The sequence below is a fragment of the Cololabis saira genome, chromosome 6 (genome assembly GCF_033807715.1).
Source record: "Cololabis saira isolate AMF1-May2022 chromosome 6, fColSai1.1, whole genome shotgun sequence".
Classification (NCBI taxonomy): domain Eukaryota; kingdom Metazoa; phylum Chordata; class Actinopteri; order Beloniformes; family Belonidae; genus Cololabis; species Cololabis saira.
Window position 1 is genome coordinate 18,331,488 of NC_084592.1, and position 23,085 is coordinate 18,354,572.

Consider the following 23,085-nt stretch of genomic DNA (forward strand, 5'->3'; position numbering starts at 1 on the left):
CAGCCGTGCTTCAAAGTGGGAACAGCAGAGAACAGATAACTAGACAATGAGAGGGCATTACGTTGAGAGAAGAAGAAGAAGCATGAATAAATGTGTGTATGCACTTCTTCTGGGGTCCCTGAATAAACATGAGCGTTTATGATCAAATAAGCATCTGCAACTCTGTGCAAGGTGTTTCTCACAGGGAAATGAGGGGGATCAGTGTTGACATTGCTGCTCTAACTGTTCCAGATGTACGCGCCGACTTCTTCATCCAGGAATTGCACTCACACATGCCACCGTGTAATATTTCGAGCTGAGTAAGACTGACATCCATTTCTTCCTTTTTTTCTTCTGCAGGTTTTGTCTTACCACGCCACTTGCTCCAAGACAGAAGTTGACAAATTCAAGGTAACAGATATTTACTTTTCTTATTGTTTATGTCAGCTTTGATCCCAGCGGTTTTCAGGTTATTTGACTGAGCGCTGGAGATGTTTTAAACCTCAGACATGGCATAGACTTTATTTCTTCTTTTTTAACAGCAGTAAACAATACTTAACAGGACAATAATATCAATGTCCAGTGTTTATGTTATTATGAACAAATGACATGAAAATACTGTTGCATAGAAATGACCTTAGTCCATAATCACATGATCATGAGATCAACTGGTTCCTACTAATTCATGCTTTAACAAGCTCAGAAAGAAAGAAAAACTTAAATAGATCTAATCAAATATCAGCATGAAGACCAGAAAGGAGTATGTATGTATGAATGTATGTGATGGGGTCAAATAAAACACATCAAGTGGAGCAAAACATTGACAGATGTGTCCAGCTGTTACTCGGGTGTGTATGAGAAATTCTTTTTCAAACAAGAGAAGAAATTGCATCAAGTTTAAAACCTGGTGGCAGTGAACTAACAAGAGGGTGAAGACACCCTGGAGAATCCAGATGAAGAGGAGACCGGGACGAGGAGGAGGGTTACACGAGAGAGGGTCTGAAAGGCAGAATGACAGAATAACAAGTGATATTTAAGGAGCGAGGGCTGATCGGCTCAGGGTACGCAGGCAAACAGACCTTCGGACGAGAGCAGCCATGCAGAAGTTGATGATAGTATTGTTCTGACAGTGTCCGGAAAGCAGAAAGGACGAACGCTAAAAGACCCGCAGCTTTCAGCCCAATTTCACCCACTGAAGATCAGAGACATCCTCAGTGAACTCGTACAAGAGCTTTCCTTGGCAGCGATGAGACATAAACAAACGTCGCTTTGCCTTAAAGGGCCAGCAGGAATCACAGCGGCCAACGGCATGAAATCGGTTTGCAAATATTTTTTTGACAAAATCGCAGTCGACACATGTTAAGCAGACCTCAAAGGCAGATGGATTATTTTTGGCAAAGTGGTAAAATATATATGTGTGTGTGTGTGTGTGTGTGTGTGTTTGTTTGTGGATGCAGGCGTGCAAAAGTCTGGCATGAACTTTACTGTGATCAGTAGAAACTCTTCTTATCATAAATGTATCTGTATTAGGGCTGGGCGATATATCGAGATTTTAATATATATCGATATATTTTCAAACGCGATATGGTACGAGACAATATCGTTTATATCGATTTAAAAAAAAAAAAAAAAAAAAATGTATGATTTTGTTATTGCTTATTTTGTGACAAATTGACTTGAATGTTTTATTTGAGATTTGCACAAATGTTTTGTTATTTGCACAACTGTCAACCTCAGTGGAAAAGTCTGCCTGTTACTGTCTACTACATTGTATTAATTGCACAGTGTATTTTAATTTAATTGTTATGCAGGAAAGGGATATTTGTTTTATTTTATTCAAGAAGCATTTTTATTCTATATATGCAGGCAGTTTATTTTTATTTCATTTGTTTTATACATTTTGATATTGTGCAGACCTCTGTTAATAAAGGTACCTGTGTGACATTTGGCACGAGGCATTGTATTAAAACTGACTGTTTTTTTAATGGTTTGCCTCAGAAAAAAATGAAGCTAACAGAGATGCTATGCTATAATGCTTTGGGGGAAACCCCAATTATGGCACAGAAAAAATATTGATATATATCGAGTATTGCCATTCAGCTAGAAAATATCGAGATATGACTTTTGGTCCATATCGCCCAACCCTAATCTGTATTATTAGTAAAAGTAAGGATTTGTAGCTTTGATTATCTCATTTAGTTGAGCTGGATTGCTTGGAGTCCAATCACACCTTTATCACTCAGAGAATATTGAAATATTGGATTCTGCATGACTATTAATACAGCAGGTTGCGTGAAAACCGTGTGGCACTAAAATGTGATGCAGGAGGAACAACGCAGGTTCAGGAACCCTGGATCATCTCGACACCTCGCTGGAGTCCTGGAGGAGATGTGGGAGTTGGCCCAACCAATCAACATGGGCTTTGTGGACTTGGCGAAGGCATTTGAACGCGTTCCCTGGATGTCCTTTGGGGGGGGTTACTGGGTCCCTTGTTACGGGCTATTCAGTCCCTGTACAAACGGAGGGATGGCCTGGTTCTTTGCCGGTTGTGAATCGGATTTGTTTCCCGTGAGGGTTGGACTCCGTCTATTTTTCAAGGTGCAGCCAAGGAGCAGAGGGGGTTTGGTTTGGTGACCTCAGGATCACTTCTCTGTTTTGGGCAGATGATGTGGTCCTGTTGGCTTCATCCGGTCGTGATCTACAGATCTCGCTGGAGCGGTTTGCAGCCAAGTGTGAAGCAGCAGGCACAAGAATCAGCACCTCCAAATCCAGGATCATGGTTCTCAGTCAGAAAAAGGCGGAAAGCCCTCTCTGGGTCTGGGACCAGGTCCTGCCTTAAGTGGAGGTGGATTTATGCTGGATTGATGCTAAGGCTGGGGATCGATTCAAATGTCAAGAATCAATTCGATTCCGATTCTTAAGATTCAGAATCGATTATCAAGATTTGATCCGATTCGATTCGATTCCGATATTCATTTGGGTTAATGTTATTAAAACTGTTTTTTGAGCTGTTGCATGAATTATATGACTGTAGTTATGCAAAATATTACTACTAGTATTATATTGAGATTCAACAGCAAGTATTGGCAGCTAATGATGCTGTAAGGACCAATCAGCTCCCAGAATGCTGATAGAACTGCTTTCAGAAACATCTTGGGTCAGAATTACCAAACAGATCCAGGGCAGCAAACAGAGACGGATTAAATTGGTTTTATTTTTTCCCACATTCCGTTTTTATTTGTTCCATTTTCGGTCTATTTTGGTTTTTAATTTTTGAGAATTTGGTTTTTAGCATTTTTTGCAAATGTAACCCCAAGACAGTAGCCTATATAAAGTAATGAAATATAGACAATTTATGCAATTATAACTGAACACTTTAATGTTTTCATACCTTTAAACATATTTAAAGGCAAAAACATGGCACCAGTTATTCTCGTGTCCAACAAAACATTCCTTTTTTGGTGACAAACAAAAAAATAACCAAAAGTTGTAATGTAATGATGAAAAAAAAAAACCATAAATAAATAAAAGAAAAAATATTTTTAAAAAATCGATCTTTAGACATATGAATCGATTTTTAGGAATTAATATGAGAATCGATTTAGAATTGGGAAATCGATTTTTTCAACACAGGCCTAATTGATGCAGCGCCTGCAGTGATACAGACTCTTCACCGGTCTGTTGGGGTGAACAGAGAGTGGAACCGATCTGCGTTCCTACTCTCACCTATGGTCGTGAACTGTGGGTAGCGACAGGAAGAATAAAACCGGACAGTTTCCTCCATCAGGAAACTGGACTCTCCTTCAGAGATTGGGGGAGAAGTTCAGTCGTCCGGGAGAGACTTGGATCAAGAGAAGCCAGTTGAGGTGGGGATGGTGGGGATGCCTCCTGGATGCCTCCCGAGGGAGGGGTTTTGGTCAGGTCCAACCGGGAGGAGGTCCCGGGGAATACCCGAGACATGCTGGAGAAATAATCTCTCTCTGTCCTGGGAACACCTCGTGGAGGAGCTGGCGGGGGAAAGTGAGGTCTGGGCCTCATTGTTCAGACTTCTGCCCCCGGTCTCGGGTCAGCGGGAGGTGATGGATGGATGATGTAAATATTTAAAACATTTGAAAAATAGAATCTTAATTAGTCCACTGGTATAAATGGAAGTACAGATCTGTCAAGATTTCAGTGTTCTCTGACAGAAAAAGGATTTCAGTGAGACAACTACTTACATAAAGGTATTCCTTGGTAAAAGAGGAGAATAATCCACACTCAAGCGTCAGGTAACGCTTTGAGATTATAATCTCAAAGCGTTGTAATCTCCATCATGTATGCAGAATCACATGAGATGTCGCCACTCACTGGCACTGATGATACATTAACGACAACATTCACATATGAATTTCAACAGAAACAGCGCGAAAATAAATCATGTGACCAAAGAAAAGGTCGGTAGCAAGTCAACAACACAGATGAAACTGTGTTAATGATAATTCCTTGCATGTTGCGGAGTTACTCACCCCTGTGCAGTGATGACCAAGCTCTTTGACACAGATGCGTCGGACTCAACAGTGGTGGGGCGATTAGTGCTTCATCTCTCATCTTCATCTCTCGTTTTCCCTGTGCACATGTGGGTTTTTTTCTCCGGATACACCAGCCTTCTTCCCTTCTTCTCTATCAGAGTAAACCTCACCATGCGTGTTACAGCAGGGGACGAGCGCTGCATCTTTGATGCGTGTTTGTTTCTTGGGTTTTTTTTTTTTTTTTTTTGCTTATTAGATAAATCCATAAAACACCTCAAAAACAGCTCTCCATTCAAGGAAAACAGCGGGCTGCAGCTATATTTAGATGAAAGCCGATAATAACACTCACCCACCACTTTTCAAAGATTTTAATTAATTTAACAGCAGGTTAAATATATCTTTTATTCTGCTTGGCTAAACAATAGAGATAATGATGCGCAAAATTGCCTAAAAATGATTTTATTGATGTAACTCAAGACCTAATAATCATTTCAGATAAAATGTTTGTAAAAAAAATTAGCAAAATTAAAGATGATTACGTTTTTTGGTTTGAGGCAAGGAAGTATAATTATGTCATACCTCAAAAATTGTTGATTTATGTTAAATAAATCCTGATGTTAAATCTGATGTTAAAGGAGCTTGAGGCCGGATTGTGGCAAGATTTATGAAAAAAATCTGTATACATTTTAAGTTTTCTAGTAATAATGTCAGATGAAGCGTTCCAAACCCAAAAGAATGAGCCCTCTAGTGTATCTCTCCTTTGCCTTGAACAGGCTGTGTGCTGCAAAATGTGCTGCAATTCGGTCCTGAATTTCCCGCGCTGGGCTGCGGATGTGACGTCACATGACGCTGCATGTGCGTTCTCCCCGTTCTCCCGTGCCGGCTTCACTGTTGGCTGCAGTACCCCCGACGGCCGTCGTGGCGAAGGGTGGCGCTAGAGAGTCTCATTTCTTAAAAGGAGCCTCAAGCTCCTTTAAATCCTGGATGTGCAACCTGTATTCAATAACAAATATTTTAAAAGTTAAATAACAGAAGATTTTGTGGCATCGGAGGGGAATTATCGGCGGCCGCTCTGCTGAATCTCATTTTGAAAGTTTGCCGGGGAACTCTTCAATCTTTTTTTTTTTTTTGTTTCCTCTTCAATCTTAGACACGGGTCGACCATTCCCCGGTAAAAATCAGACTGATTGTGGCGTTTGAAATGGATTACCTCAATCAATAAGCAATCATTCTCCATACATTATTTACAAAGATGAGAAAAATAGACAATCTGCATTTTTAATTTGCATGACGTCTCTGAAATATAGTCGTGACCCATTTTCCCGGCACTTTCATGTGCAGGATTTTCCCCTGTGGCCACCTCAGCGTAGTAGGAATCCTGCTCTCTGGTGTGCTCGTGTGATCTTTCAGCTCCCTCATTCAGCACGGTGCACGACCCCCCCCCCTCCCCTCCAAGCCCAGATCTTCTTTCATAACTGCTCCACATATGAAGCTTTATTGAGTGCTCTTGCAGTGACAAACCTGGCTGACACTTTGTCACCTGGGACTGTAAATTAAGAGATGGAGAGTACCTGCTGAACCGACAGCCGCATGTTTGTGAGGGAAACGTTGAGCTGTGAGAAATGAAAACAGACACAGCTGCAGTGAAACTGTAGCGCAGGTGGGTAAGAGCTCCTTACGAGGAGAAAAATGCAGGTTTGAAAGCTTGAATGATCACTTCATAAATCCTGACACGAGGCAGGGAAGGAGGTTTCCTGCTCAAAATAGTTGAAATGAATACTGTTAATTGGAATCTTGCTTTCGTTTTAACAACAACGAAAGAAGTTGATCACTACAACTGCATTCGTCAAGGAGCTCTGGAAGTAAACAACAGCGACTTCCGTCAGCAAAGCTCCCTCATTAATCTCAAGCCTCTCCAAATGAGGCCTCAGAGTCTTAATTAGCCTGATTTCATATTTCCATATATGATCTGAAAATGATGCCGCTTCCACTGACCTCCCTGTCCTCTTCTGCTCTGTAGGCTCATATTCTCATCCCTCCTCTATGTTTTTTTTACAATTAAACAGGCTGCGAACATTCCTCTGGTCTGTGAGCTGGGCATCGATAAGCTCTCCTTTGATGATTTCTCCCTTGACGTTGACGCCATGGTAACAGCAGCCCTGAGAATGTTCATGGAGTTAGGAATGGTGCAGAAATTCAAGATCGACTATGAGGTGAGACCACTGACTTTCATTTTTCCAGCTTATTTCTTTTGAATACTTGATTGAATTTGCCCTGAATGCTGTTATGTATCATCATGAAGACAGCTGACCCCTGCGCTCGTCTCCCTCCCTCTCTCTCTCTCTGCCCAACTTGCCTCCCAGACACTATGCAGATGGCTGCTGACTGTCAGAAAAAACTACAGAATGGTCCTCTACCACAACTGGAGACACGCTTTCAACGTCTGCCAGTGCATGTTTGCCATGCTCACGGTAAATATCCACGCTGCTCCTTTGAAGCGCGCTGCGTCTGATACACAGCGAGGCGTTTAGAGCGCTGTGACTGAACGGTACGGTGATGTAAACATCGACACGGTCCCCGTGCAATGTATCACTGACAGAAATAATAACCACGATGCATCAGAGCACCCATTCAGCACCGTTTTGGACAGAGAGGTGGCGGAAGACCAGGGTGACAACAAGACAGAGGAAGAAATATCTCTGCAGATTAGTAACATTGATTCAGTAGTCTATGATTAAACTGTTAAAATGCACAAAAGAGCAAGCTACAAGAAATAATGCACTGAAATCACTATGAAACTAATTAATGTCATCAATTATTTAGTGAAGATGATTTAGTGTAAAGGTGTTTAACTACAAAATATACACACAGCATTACTCATGTGTTAGTACAAAAGCAGTATTTTGCTTTTACTTTTTAGACATAGTTATCCAAATATACTTTTTATCATTCAAATGCACACTATGAGTACACAGAAGAACAAATTTTGGTGGCATGTTTGCTCTCAATATTTAAAAATATATGAATTAAAACCTACTGTAACTGGAAAGAGCTAAAAATCTATGATAAATGATAAAATTATGTAAAAATTTACATCACCGCTTCGGTGTCATGAGGTATTATTTATTGGACATTGCAAAAAAAGAAAGAAAAAAAAAGGAAAAGTGAATTGTGAGTTATTTTGCATTACCGTTCAAAAATGTTCCACTGAAGCAGCTGCAGAGAGAACGGTGAGGGGGGTCTTGATGAAGCTGTCGCCGTACGTCAGCCATGGACTGGGGGATGAGAAGCCCTGATGAGCTTCTCCACGTTCCCCACAGTTTTAAATGAATGTTGACGCCAAGCGTTACCTTCCAACCCAGACAACATCCCTGTGCGAGGCCCATCTGAGATGAAAATGTAGTTCATGGGTTCATGTTGGGCCCCATGTGAATTACTGGCACCGTTTATGCTCAGGAACATTAATGATGAGTGGATACGGGCCCAAAATAGGTGTCCCGGTCCCACTATGTAAGCAAACCCAAGTGGGTTCAGACGAGCACTTTATTTGAGATATCTTTCTAACCTTAATACTTAACCCCAAAACATTTATTTAAAAAGGATTATTATCTTTCCCCAAAGGAAATGAAAAACAGACAAAAAGGTGGTTGGAGGCGTCACCCCGCCGACTGCCATGTGACAGACTCTCATCAACGTGCACTGCTTTCTACTGTCCTTTAACTTCTCTACCTGGTTCTCACAGACAAATTTTTAGGTTTAGGAGTTAAAATGATACACGGTATTCAGTGTAAATATTCATGCTTCGGTTTACGTGTTTCAAACATATAAATAATTTACATCGTTTGGGTTTTTAGTGACTGCAGCAGCCTCCATGTGCAGCGTGTCTCCGTCTTATTTCAGAGCCTCCGTATATGTACCAAACTTATACTTATCATGTATAATGTCAGGTCGCTGTGGTCTCACCGTACACCTGCATTATTCTTTTCTGTTTTAAGTGCCGGTAAATGAGGTTATTCAAATTATGCTATTTATTTCTGTAGTTTATTACATTTCAGACCTTGATCTAACCTTATAGTTTGAAACTTTGAGTCTTCCTATCTTTAACTGTACTAACAGCCAGTTCTGTGTGAGATTTGTTTGTTTAAAGAGATCCCAAGTGAATTTTGTAATATATTTCTTTTTACTTAATCAGGTCCTCTCATGCACATAGTATAAATGCACATGAGTGCATTTATACAAATGTCACAGTGTGGTTCTTTTAGTCCAGTCCTGCATGAATATGCAGCGTCCCCAGTGTCTGGATTGCTTGTTGGCAGAGGGAAATGAAATAGTGGTGTGTAAGTTGTTCTGGGCCCCTCCGTTCCTCCACCATGTGTTTTAATGAGTGAGCTGAGGGGCCTTTGCAATCCCCACAATGACCTACGGTGACTCACTCAGCACACGGTCTCCAGAACCCGTTCATCCAAGCCATAAATCTGAATATGTGGCTGTGCCACTGCAGTCCCAATGGCATTTTAGCAAGACACTGCCTTTTTTTTTCCAGGATGAGTTTGCTTTGGATTATTTCTCCATCTCCATTCAAAGCTTTATAGAGTAATGCAGCTCTGCTGTGTGTTTGTTTTCCCTGTCAATCAGACGGCGGGCTTCCAGGAGATGCTGACGGAGGTGGAGATCTTAGCGCTTATAGTCGGTTGCGTGTGCCACGACCTGGATCACAGGGGCACCAACAATGCTTTTCAGGCCAAGTAAGTGTACCTGCCCTCACCTTGTGTGCACATAAAGACACAGACACCTAGACGCCGTTTAAAGTGTAAAGTGTATTTGCAGATGTCCAGCCCTGATCAGCAGGAGCCAAGGGGGACGTTGTTTTTAGATTTACTGTACAGGACTGTCTCAGAAAATTAGAATATTGTGATTTTCTGTAATGCAATTGCAAAAACAAAAATGTCATACATTCTGGATTCATTACAAATCAACTGAAATATTGCAAGCCTTTTATTATTTTAATATTGCTTGATCATGGCTTACAGTTTAAGAAAAATCAAAAAATTTGAATATTCTGGGAATCTTAATCTTAATCTGTAAGCCATAATCAGCAATATTAAAATAATAAAAGGCTTGCAATATTTCAGTTGATTTGTAATGAATCCAGAATGTATGACATTTTGGTTTTTGTAATTGCATTACAGAAAATAAAGAACTTTATCACAATATTCAAATTTTCTGAGACAGTCCTGTATATAAGAGTGTGTTTAACAAAGAAACTGTAAACAGCGATGATTCGCTTAGTTCACTTAAAGGGCTGTTTTTAATCCCGTAGAAAAGTTATGAGAAATCTGATGAAAGCTGAAAAAGGTCACAATAGATTAATGAATTATCCCAAAGTATCAGAACTAAGACACAATTTTTGACATTTCTAATTTTTTAACAATGCACTCACCTTAGCGTCGACACATATCTAAATACTTTAATAGGGTAGATGGTTTTATTTCACGGTGATTAGTCTTGGTCTATGCCAGGGGTCGGCAATCCGCGGCTCTAGAGCCGTATGCGGCTCTTTAGCGCCGCCCTAGTGGCTCCCTGGAGCTTTTTCAAAAATGTTTGACCTTTTTTTTCTTCCTTTTTTTCTTCTTTTTTTTCTTTTTTTTCTTCCTTTTTTTCTTCTTTTCTTTTTTTCTCTTTTTTCTTCTTCTTTTTTTCTTCTTTTTTTTCTTTTTTTTATCTTTTTTTCATCCTTTTTCCTTTCCTTTTTAATCTCGAAATTTTGACTTTTTTCTCGAAATTTTGACTTTTCTCGACATTTCGACTTTTTTCTCAACATTTCCACTATTTTCTCGACATTTCGACTTTTTCTCGAGATTGTACTTCAACATTAATCTTTACATTTCAACTTTTTTCTCAAGATTATACTTCAACATTAATTACGACATTTCGAGTTTTTTCTTGAAATTTCGACTTTTTTCTCGAAGTGCATAATGACAAAAAAAATCTTCCCCCAGTTATAACTAATATAGCAGCATGTGTTGCCTTCATTCTAAGGCTTATACAAGACTTTTCATTTTTTGCGGCTCCAGACATATTTGTTTTTTGTGTTTTTGGTCCAATATGGCTCTTTCAACATTTTGGGTTGCCCACCCCTGGTCTATGCTGTACCGGTTATACTTTGTGTATAATTAGTGTATAATTGGTCTTAACCATATTCTGTATTTTGTGGAGGTTAGAAATAATTTAACAGACTCAAGTGTAAATAATAACTTGGGTCTTTTGTAATACAAAACTTGGTGAAGACTAGAACACATAAATGTGGCTTATGCAGCAGATGTGGTATGTCTCTCCGGACCATGACTTGCCCAGGAATCTTCGCCTCTTAACTGTTTTGGCCTGTTTGCTTGGCGTCTACACCAACCTGCATGGAGTAAGGCCTTAATACTGCTTCAACTGTTCCATATAAACAAAAACAAAACAAAAAAAAACAGTCAGGATGCGTGAACACAGTCAGAAACCATCTTCAGCCAAAAGTCCACACTTCCACCTTCTGGTCCTTGTGTTGTTTTCAGTTTGAAAACAACTCTGGCATACTCCGAAACGTAAAACCCTGGCAGGGGTCACATCTTTCATGCATCATCGTCACGTCACACGAAGACTTCAGAACATTAGAACATGACCATAGTCGGTGATTGACACTTCAATTTCAGGTTCATCTTAGGTTTCTTTTATTATTGAGCCATTAGTTTGAAATAGAGCACAGAGTGAATTGTTGAGGGACTGAAAACAACTTCTAGAGCAGCCTTTATTTCAAACCCTGTGTTGAATCTTTACTGCCCCCCTTTCTTCTTTTTTTTATTGATCCGAATGTGCACATATGTGTGTGTGTGTGTGGCAGGACGGGTTCAGCGCTCGCGCTGCTTTATGGGACCTCTGCTACGCTGGAGCACCACCACTTCAACCATGCTGTTATGATCCTGCAGAGCGAGGTGCGCTACGTTCTCATATCTGCTGCAATGCAGTTCCCATTCGGCTCCTGCTCATGCAACCACTGCATGTTGTTGTTGCTGTTGTTGTTGTTGTTGAGCGGCACATTCTGTGTTATGTGATTAGAAACGCAATTTGCAACCAGTGCTTTAATCCCCGTCCCTCTTGGATTCTTGAAACTGCAGCCTACAGTCTAAAATGACACAACAATTGAATCAAAATCTCTTCAGCAAAAAAAAACCCAACAGAGAACAACAAAAGACTAGGCCTGTGTTGAAAAAAATCGATTTCCCAATTCTAAATCGATTCTCATATTAATTCCTAAAAATCGATTCATATGTCTAAAGATTGATTATTTTTTTTATTTTTGGGTTTTTTTTTTTTTTTTTTCATCATTACATTACAACTTTTGGTTATTTTTTTGTTTATCCCTAAAAAAGGAATGTTTTGTTGGACACGAGAATAACTGGTGCCATGTTTTTGCCTTTAAATATGTTTAAAGGTATGAAAACATTAAAGTGTTAGGTTATAATTGCATAAATTGTCTATATTTCATTACTTTATATACTGTCTTGGGGTTACATTTGCAAAAAATTATTAAAACCAAATGCTCAAAAATTAAAAACCAAAATAGACCGAAAATGGAACAAATAAAAACGGAATGTGGGAAAAAATAAAACCGATTTCATCCGTCTCTGTTTCCTCCCTGGATCTGTTTGGTAATTCTGACCCACATGATGTTTCTGTTTGCAGTTCTATCAGCATTCTGGGAGCTGATTGGTCCTTACAGCATCATTAGCTGCCAATACTTGCTGTTTAATCTCAATATAATACTAGTAGTAATATTTTGCAGGACTACAGTCATATAATTCATGCAAGAGCTCAAAAAACAGTTTTAATAAAACTAACCCGAATCAATATCGGAATCGAATCGGATCGAATCTAATCAAATCTTGATAATCGATTCTGAATCTTAAGAATCGGAATCGAATCGATTCTTGACATTTGAATCGATCCCCAGCCCTACAAAAGACTAAGGTTTATGGCATTTATTGCTAAACTGTTGCATTCGACTGCATTCGTTTTTTCTAAGTACATACTGTATTAGACACTGGGAAATAAAGTATGCATTTCATCCTCAGTCTTTTTACATCCTACAGTCTGAACAATCCACATGATGTGGACCTGTTTTGCTGCAGGAAGTTTTAGTATCATACAGAAACAGCAGAGAGGAAAATAACTTGGGTAACCCTGCCTTAACTATTCCACTAATACGTGTTATTGAAGGAGCATGCATACTACAGAGAATTACCTCTGGAGCTTTGGTTTCCCTGCTATGACGTGACAGCGTGTCTGAGGTACATTAATGTTGCAGGAGGAGCAGTGAGAAGGAGACCGATCGCAGGCTGGAGTCTGTGTTTTCAAAGCATGTTTAAGTCTCAACCAACTGACGGATAACCAAGCGCAATAGCAGCGGTAAACTGCTGGCCTGACTCTGTTCACAACGACTACGGTATAAAGACAGTTATACAGTTATACTGCTGATGGTAACTTTGTGTTTATAGAGCTCATGCTATGATTTTACCTTTGTGGTACTGTATCCTTTCTCTCAGTATAAAAGATATGCAGGGTTATAAAACATTACACACCACAGTAATTATCTCTAATCCATAGAAGACAATGGTGGTAACTTAAATCATCTAGTGGTCCAGGCTTTGATATGAACAAAATCTTTGCCCAATGGTTAGTCTGATACTCTTCAAAAAGTCACATAAGCAAAGTAAATAAATAAATAAGATGGTGCAAAAAATTGTAATGATGTCAGTCACAGTTGTGAAAATGCAGATGTTCAGATAATATTTGGTGAAAAAGAGCATCAGGTACCTCAACAAATACATTTGTATGTTGTTGTTTGAAGGAGGAAACATCACATAGAAATGTAACAGGATATAAAATACAACTTTGTCGTCTAGGTTTGTTTGTTTAATTGTAAAATAAGAAAGTAAAATCCACAAACTGAAATACTTAGTTGTTAGGGTGCTTTAACATACCCTTATGTCCTTATATTCACCTCTATTAATTTTAATGATTAGAATTGTGTAGTAAGTAATAAGAAATGATCAATTATAAAATAGGTATAAAATTTGTGGCCTCATGGCATTGCTTTTTTCCCAACGCCCCAAAAAGGACACAACAAATGCAGTGTTGCAGCTCCTTTCCTCAGCATTTTTGAGAATTTGTCCACCTCTTATCACGACTGTATAAGAAGAACTTGAAAACACCTGCGATGTCACCCATAGAATTTCTAAAAATGCCATTGAGCCCTCTTTTACCGTCGTACTACATGGAGCCATGTTACAAAAGGGTGGAATGAGCAGGTCTGAGACACGCCAGCTTTAGGATGACGTACCTCGTCATTTCAAGCATCGCTACCAAAACCACATCCCAAACAAGGGCAGCCAGAGCAGAGAGGACGACTAGCAAAGCTCCACCTGGACTCCCTGCTGCTCAGCCTGCCACCTCCAGAGAACGTTCTACTGCAGTCACCTCCGGCTTGAGTAGGGTTGCCACCTTTCAGAAATAGAAATAAGGGACGCCCCGATTTCAGCAGCGCAGACGCCAAAAAAAGGGACATCCCCAAAACTTCTAAACTGCATAGATAGAAATATATATATTTTATGCGAAAAAAACAAAATGCTTTGATTTCAAGTTTAAAGTGCTTTAATAGCATTGAACTTGCATGACTGTACAGACAGCCAACCATACTAGCAACTGAAATAGCCTTCTATGCTATGTTTGTGTAAAAGTATGGTAATATATGGTGTATATAGTGTAAAAGTTAATTTATTTCCCCTTTGTTCCCCTCCAATAAGTGTTTCCGACAGATAATAACAAGAGATGCTACTGTAATATGTAGTATTACAAAAATAAGGTGCTTTTAGTACATTAAAGTGTCTAAACCTGTTTAAATATGACTCCTAAACTTGTTGTGAGAAATCTCACAAATTAATCGTGTAAATTTGCATCATAAAAACCAAAATTATTCAAACCAATTACTTTTTTTATTTTGCCTTTTTCAAAAATATATTGGAGAATTAAAATGACTGCAGCTTTTCGTCCATCATGAGTGTAGAAATGAAATGTTATAATCAAGAAACTATGCAAAATATAGCCACACAGCGATCACTATAAATACACACTGGAGATGCTCTCTTTATTTTGCCTCCACCTCACAACGATCCCGCCATCCCTGATGTGTGCTTTCAAAAAAGCATTACGGCCCTCTGCAATCTAAATATGATCCCTTTCCTTTGCTTTTTGGTCCACGGCCAGCAACAAGTTCTTCTAATGTCTCTGGTAGCTTTATTCAGTTGGCTCTGAATAAAGTACCATAAATGAAAGTATAGTTGCTCTTGTGGGACACACACACACAGCAGTGCTGGCCTCCGTTACACTGTTGCTGGCGGCGTTGGTGGTGTTATCGCTGCTACAGGAAGGAAACGGGATCGGCTTCAGCAGATGGAGGCTCCTGCAGGCCGCTGAGCAAGACAACACGTGGCAGGAGCCCCAAGTGGAGTGACTAAGTCGTAATACAGCCAGACTAGCCGACCTCTGCCCGTCAAACCATTTGTCACAAAACCCGGGGGCACTTTTTCTCTCCCTCCAGCAGCACGTTTAGATTCCTTCTCACTTGGCCTTTCCCTTTTTTGTACCAAGGCTCTTATTGGTCTTTGGTAAGACGTCCTGACAACGGGTCGTTTCTCACTGCCCCCTCTACAGTACGTACCGAACGATGTGACCGTCTTCTCATACCCCTTTTCCATCAAACTGGTTCCAGGGCTGCTTCTAGGCCAGAATTTGGAACCAGGCTTTATGTTTCCACTGACAAAGATCTGACTCCGGGCCAGAAGAACAAGTTCCTAGGTAGCACCAACCCTTTGCTGGGCTAGAGGAAAGAACCGCTTACGTAAGCAGAGGCGGCAGGGTTATTAAGACCAATGGCAATAGCAAGACTTTGTGACGGTGACATTTTCAAATAAGCGATGAATTAATCTGGATGCAGCAAAGCAGCAGTATGGAGCTAGAACTCATAGTCTCATAATTCGCAAATGCACACACCATTTCACAAATGCACACGACAAGTTTCACAAATGCACAGAACAATTCACACGTGCGTAGGACAAGATATACAAATGTATTTTTGATGCACACACAAATATAACCTGATTTACAAACGTTTTTTTGGCTGAAACAAAGGAAGATATCTGATTGTTTGCAGATCCTTCTGTGTTAAAAAAATGTATTTGTGGATCGAGTCACATCAGGAGAGTCTCAAAAGTCACACGCAAATCCAGCGCAGCTCACAGACAAAAAAAACGTTTGTAAATCAGGTTATATTTGTGTGTGCATCAAAAATACATTTGTATATCTTGTCCTACGCATGTGTGAATTGTTATGTGCATTTGTGAAACTTGTCCTGTGCATTTGTGAAACGGTGTGTGCATTTGCGAATTATGAGACTGTTCTAGCTCCATACAGCGGTGGTTTGTGGAGGAGAGAACCTGTCTCATAGCGATATGGTCCACGGAGGTGCTACGCAGATCAAGTCCGTATTAGAGCAGATATGTATTTGTTGCTTCAATTTTCGCGCCAATGCGAACGCAGCGACGTTCGCACCGGTTCTCAGCTGGTTCGCAAGTTGAATGAGCTGTGAACCAGAACCAGCCCTGGAACCGGTTTGGTGGAAACGGGGTAAAAGTCGTAATACAGCCAGACTAACCGACCTCTGCCCGACAAACTATTTGTCACAAAACCTGCTGGCACTTTTTCTCCCCTTTCACTTTCAGTACCCACGCTCTTGTTCTTTGGTAAGACGTCCTGACGACGGGTCGTTTCTCACCGACCCCTTTAAATACCAAATGATGTGACCCTCTTCACAAAGTTGGCAGCCATCCTCGTGCCTCTGTACCACCTTTCCTGAGCGTCATTTCTCACAGTTTGCCACTATAACACTTCTTTTACTAAACTGAATGAACTGGCCTTGTTAATTAGATAAGATTAGATTAGAATAGATTAGATTAGATTAGATTAGATTAGATTAGATTAGATTAGATTAGATTAGATCTTTATTGTCATCGTTACACAGCAACGAAATTAAAAGAGCCATCAGTCAGTGCTAAAAAGTATATAGATAAATACTATAGTATATCAAACATTTACACACAACATAAAAGAAAACAAATAACTAATTATTAGACTTTTGAGTTCTTATTTTGCTTCAGTTCAAATGGACTTGACTGTAAATGAATAATAAATAATACATGTTTAAAGCCCCCCAAGCTAAAAAAAAAAAAAAAAAAAAAAACCCTGAAAAATATTGGCAATTGCTCTGTGACTTCAGTGTGTGTTACATGTGAGCGCGTAAACAAATAGCTGGCGCTGCTCTCAAATCAATGTAATTACGGAGATGATAGATTTGGTGGTAATTGGTCGGGAGAGAGACGTTTTACCAGGTGACTGGGTTTTGTGAAATCGTAATTGGAGGCGTTTTGAGGGGAGCAGCTGAGACGAGGCTTCATTATCATGATGCTGACAGCACCGCGAGCTGACAAATGTTTGCTCGCAGTATCATATTGGTATCTGTTGATAGCGGGGATGAAGTGACGTCATCCTGAGTCAATCAGCATACAAATGAACAGAAGAAAGGAAAAAAAAACCAGCTCACGGGGCACGAGCCATTAACAAAAGTGTAAACTTTTAAACATCACTCACTTTCTTTGCATCTCCCCCTTTCTTCTTCTTCTCGTCTCCCTCCTCCATCTGCTCCAGTTGTGACAGGATGAGAGATGCTCTTTTGGGTTTCCACCGTTACGTATTTCAATATTTTATGGGAACCCACAAGCCGATGAAAGGCGTCACAGGGATGTTGGCACAGTTTTCGTGGCTTGATTCGGGGGGTTTTCAACTGGTTATCAAGCTTTGAAGAGCTCGGCTGTTTCCCAGACCATCCCTCCTTCAGAGGAGCGGGCCAGTGTTGAATTATGGAAAGCCAGAAGGGCCAGAAAGCGGGCATTAAATGAACAAAACTGCGTAAATAACGCCGTTATGAGCACAAAACCCGCGGTAAAAAAGCAGCGTTTTATACGAGTGGCATAAAAAGCGCCGTTTCCAGCGGTCCTTAAACCCTGCAAAAAGTAGCGTTCATTGAACTCGCGTGAAACACAACGATAAAACCGGCAATTTGTACAACTATGACTATAAAAAAAAAACTTAAGATCCCTCCCCTTTGATTTTTCCAGCCATTAAAAGTGAACTGTTAGGAGACAATGAGAAAGGAATCAGAGCAAACCACATCAATTCATCGCAGATCTCCTTTGCGATGATAGCTGCTCTGTTCGTTTGTCAGTCTGTCTGCTTGGGTCTCTATGCAGAGATTTTTTTTTTCTCTTTCATCCATCGTCACAACTAACCATTAAATGCGTCAGCAGTTTAACATGGATCTGTTTATTCTGGAGGAGGAGGGATCTTAAGTTTGAACAAAAATAGCGTTTTTTATGCGCCTCATAGTTGTACAAAACGCCGGTTTTAACGTTGTGTTTTACGCGCGTTCAACAAAAGCCTTGGAAAACGCTGCTTTTTACGCCACTCGTATAAAACGCCTCTTTTTACATCAGGTTTTGTTCTCAAAACGGCATTTTTTATGCCGTTTTGTTCAGCGGGGCGTTCATTTCATGCCCGCTTTTTGGCCCTTCTGGCTTGCCTTATAGAATGATGGTAAACGCCCGCTTGAATGATGATGCTTACTTATTAAGACCTGCAGGGAAGCTGCTCCCTGCACACATCCAATTAATTTCATTGTAATGATTCCTGCGAGAGTTTTTGGTGCGTCGAAGTAGAAAAAGCAGAAAATTACAGTTTTGCTCACTCATTCACTGCTGCTCCAAAAATAGAAATCATCACAGCCACATGTGTGATGTTGAGATTCAGCTCGGCAGTCCTGTAACACTGTCACACTCATGTTGGAGAGTTTTAAAGGGATCAAACATGAAAACATGATGCTGAGGTGCCAGTGGAGGATTCAGAGTCACGGTTGCAGTACTTAAAGGGAGAATTAAATATAGATTTTCCTCTGGAGAGCTATTCATCGTTCCGGTTTGTTTTCAGCAGGAAGAAAATAGTTCCACTCAGGACACAACAGCATGTGTGGATTTCATTTCTTGACAAAGATGTTGCTGTCCAGCTTTTTCTAAAGTATTTTGTTGGCACTTTGATCTCAAGATATTAACTCCAGGTTTCTCCAACCCTGGAGAAAGCAGATGTTTCTGCAGCCGCTGTGTCCAAAACTGGGAAGCTCAAACCAAAGCAACCTGGAGGGATACATGTTGTTAAAAAGACACAGGGAAATTTAGCCGACTCACCTCAGTTTTAGCTCCATAAATGCTCCATAAATGCCCCAAGACCTGGAAACGGACTCGAATGTGTTGAAATGTTGACGTTTCTCCTTTAATAAAGGTATTATTTTCTCTGGTTTGAATCTTTGTGAGCATTTTTATTTTTACACTCAGTTGGGACGCATTAAACTCGAAGGTCAACAGTGAGAGATTCTTTTCATAACCCTGATATTGTTCCAGCTGAGGCGTGATTTGGACATTAGGTCACCAGGATGTTTGTACGGAGGACCAAAGTTGACATAATTAAAAATAAAAGCAGAAATATATATATATATATATATATATATATATATATATATATATATATATATATATATATATATATATATATATATATATATATGCATTTATGCCTCATTATGCAAATGAGGAAGGGCGCCCTTCTTGATCAGCTCCTCTACTATTGGTTGTCAGTGATTGACATTTCCCCCAGTTTGTGTTTCTGTTCTTGCTCCCTTGCTCCTTGTCGGTCCGTACTGTTTCCTTCCTCCATGTGCATTTTTTGGTTCTTACCCTTTTTGTTAAATAAAACTCTGTTTTTTTTTTTGGGGGGGGGGGTTATTTAACAAAAAGGGCAAGAACCAAAAACACATTCCTGAGCCTGAATGCTCCTGGGCCCACCCCAAGCCAGGCGTGTTCCCCAGAAGGGAGATTCCTCCTCCTCCTCCTCCGGGTGCCACCAACCAGGAATAGAGAGTTCTGCCTCCCGGTACACGTAATCCCAGAAGGCAAAACTTTCTCCCGCTGGGTCCATAATGGTCGGTCCGTTCTGTCAGGCTGATGTAGTTGAGGACCCAGATGCAGGAGAGCGAGAGGCAGGAGTTAAAAAAAAAACAGGATTTTATTTAACAAAAAGGGCAAGAATCAAAAACGCTGCAGAGCAGGATTATCAAAAAACACTTGAGCAAAAACCAATCAGGGCAGATGGAAGACAGGCGGGGCAGAACAGAAACACAAACTGGGGGAAATGTCAATCACTGACATAGGTCAATAAATGGGAAGAAGCAGGATCCTTCAAGTATATACATTTCTTGATGAAAATGCATGTATAAGGAAAAGGAAAAATAAAATATATTTCTATATAGGCCCTGTGATGGACTGCTGACCTGTCCAGGGTGTAACCCCTGCCTCTCACCTGAAATGAGCTGGGATAGGCTCCAGACCCTGAAAAGGACAAAGCGGGTATAGATAATGGATGGATGGGTGGATATTTCTATATATATTTCTATATTTCTCTTTATTTTGAATGATGTCAGTTTTGGTCCTCCATACGTTTGTGCTGTGAGCCTGTCAACAAATACTGGCTCCAATGTTATGCCTGAAGTCACCGAGTAAACGACGGATAATCCTTTGACTAAAGCGGCTCAGTTTAACCTCAATGCAGATGTGCTACTCCTCAGTTATAAAGGTAATTCAAGCCCATGGACTCACTGTTACGCAGTCCTGCTTAGAGTTGTTTGATCAGACGAACTCAAAGATAAAACAGGAGAAGAAATGACCACTTATTTTTTAGGTTTCCTTTCAAAATGGATCTCTATTATGCAAAACACTGAAATTTATACTAAAACGTGTAATCAAATACATTTCCAGTATCTCAGATCGGTTTACACGAACACTTATTTTGACCAGATATATTAATAACTACAGAAGAGCATTTTGCCTGTTACATTCCGCTCCATCTGGTTTTTGTGAAGAGAAATTGAATTTCTAAATCAGTTTGTGAAGAGACTCCTTTCCAACATTGTGACACTTTTCATGTTTTTAAAAACTGTCATATGTGCTCTTTAACGTGTGGCGTGTTTATATCTCCACAGGGTCACAACATCTTCTCTAACCTGTCGTCCACAGAGTACAGCGACCTGATGCAGCTGCTGAAACAGTCAATACTGGCCACAGACCTCACGCTTTACTTTGAGTAAGTTCTGCTCATTAAACATTCAAACTGAACCCCAGACACAGCTCCATCTCTGCATGCTGCTCATCAAAGGGTTGTTTTAGGTGACACCGCCCCCTTGTGGTGTAATACACGCGTTTAAAACATTTTCTTCCCTCCATTCAGAAATAGAAACACATTTTTTGAGCTGGTCAGCAAAGGAGAATACAACTGGAACGTGAAGGCTCACAGAGACATGTGCAGGTAATGGCCCCTAAAAGTGGATTTTGAAATCACCTCACGTTTTTTTAAGGCTTAAAATAAACCCGTCTCCTCCTCAGGTCCATGATGATGACAGCGTGTGATCTTGGTGCTGTCACAAAGCCCTGGGATATATCACGCAAGGTGACACATGCACTGTGAACACTGTTAGTAATGTGCAAATGCATCTCCAAACCATTCATGATTTTGATAATCACATGTTTTGAAGTCATTTTCAAGACCTACTTTTCCTCACTACGCCTTGTAAATTGTGAGGATTTTCCACTTTTCTTTGAATAATGTAATCACCAGCCATTTTTTTATCAACACTTATCACAGAAGGGGGTGAGAAAAAAAAGATAAGTAGGCTAGTTAATAGGATAATATACGTGACTATAAGTTCCAGCTCTCCGCAAACCTCTCCTACCCTTCCCAGGTTGCAGAGTTGGTGACGAGCGAGTTCTTCGAGCAGGGCGACAGGGAGAGACTGGAGCTGAAGCTCACGCCCTCTGTGAGTAAATCAAAACCCGCTCCGCTTTTGCACTTTTTGCAGTTTTCTCTCACCTCTGTGCCCTCGAAGAGCTGATGATGCCGAAGCAGAGATATATTTTCTCCGCAGTGCCAAAACATACTGACTGCGTAGGAAACATGAGGGCCCTGTGGCTCGTAGTTGGAGCAAAAGTGTGTGGTCAGCTTCAGCGCTCCGCTGCCTCGCTGCTGAGCCAAGAGGCGAGCAGAAAAAATAAAATAAGTCATTCAGAGTCAAATATGACTTTTCTATTCATTCATCTGCAAACACAAAGACTGTTTTCCTGGTGTGGTGTGTTGGTTTAGATGTTGTTTACCCTCATTCAGAATTATTTTATAGTTTAATTGAGGCGTTTTTGAGGTTGAGATAATCCTTGAAAGGAAGAAATCCAGCATTTTCTGTGCATGTGTGTGTGCAATTAATGACTGTGGAGTAATCAAGCCAGGCCACATTGCTTCCCCACTGAAATAAGTAATTCAGTAGCCTCGGGTCTGCTGCCTGTGTCAAACCTTTAGCACTCTGCGTGTGGGCGGTGGAAATGAAATATTAACTTCTGGGTCGTAGCCCGGTAACTATCTCTGAAGCACAGCCTCGGCGGAGCCTCTCAAGTCCAGGCGGCAGGAGAACGAGAGAAAGTTAAATAAATAAATACATTTTTCCTTTAGTAATACCACAATGGGGAAATTCTTCCTCTGCATTTAACCCATCTCTAGTCAAACTAGGGCTGCTGGTTTTTTTGTACAGCGCCCGGGGAGCAGTAAGGGTTAAGGGCCTTGCTCAGGGGCCCGAAGTGCTTGACCCAGGCTACCACTAATTCTCCTTGTGAAAGTCTTCATGCACACATCTAAATGGAAGAAAATGAAACCCCCTCTTCTCTGTGTTTAAAAAAGACATTAAGAGTAGAAAAATGCGTGTGAAATAAACTCTGATTTGATTTATTTTATTTTTGTACATGTAAAAAACAATACTTCAAGAGAAGTTTAAGAAAACAAAACAAAGAATTTCATCCTTTAACACTTGATATCTTAATTTACATGTGCAAAAAAGGAGTAGGAAGAAGTGTAAACTTATTTAATCCTACCCCCATTCACTAATCATTTAACCCGTATTTATAAATACTCACACACTGTACTCACACTGCTAAATAACAGTATTATTATATACTGTAATTATACTCACACACACCTATACATGCATACACATAGTTGAATATTTATATATATATATATATATATATATATATATATATATATATATATATATATATATATATATATATATATATATATATGTACACACTAGGGATGGGCGATATTTTACCGTTCACGATATACCGTCAAAAAAATTCCGGTAAGAATTTGTCATCTCCCGGTAAAAACGATAAATTCCCGTTGATGACGTTTTTGTGTAAAGCCGATTTTTGGAAGGAAGGAAGGAGAGAGCAGGAGGAAAGAAAGAAAGAAAGAAAGAAAGAAAGAAAGAAAGAAAGAAAGAAAGAAAGAAAGAAAGAAAG

The 23,085-nt window shown here is 40.1% G+C and overlaps 1 protein-coding gene across 1 annotated transcript in view; it reads left to right on the forward strand.

Annotated features, from left to right (window-relative positions):
- pde11a (phosphodiesterase 11a) overlaps window positions 1-23,085 on the forward strand; it is a 70,998-nt gene that overhangs the window by 37,552 nt on the left and 10,361 nt on the right. The window contains exons 10-18 of the mRNA XM_061724457.1: window positions 340-390; window positions 6,553-6,699; window positions 6,850-6,957; window positions 9,122-9,231; window positions 11,370-11,460; window positions 20,724-20,824; window positions 20,969-21,046; window positions 21,124-21,187; window positions 21,480-21,554. Of these exons, the coding sequence (XP_061580441.1) occupies window positions 340-390; window positions 6,553-6,699; window positions 6,850-6,957; window positions 9,122-9,231; window positions 11,370-11,460; window positions 20,724-20,824; window positions 20,969-21,046; window positions 21,124-21,187; window positions 21,480-21,554 (825 nt within the window). The remainder of the gene's footprint in view (window positions 1-339; window positions 391-6,552; window positions 6,700-6,849; window positions 6,958-9,121; window positions 9,232-11,369; window positions 11,461-20,723; window positions 20,825-20,968; window positions 21,047-21,123; window positions 21,188-21,479; window positions 21,555-23,085) is intronic.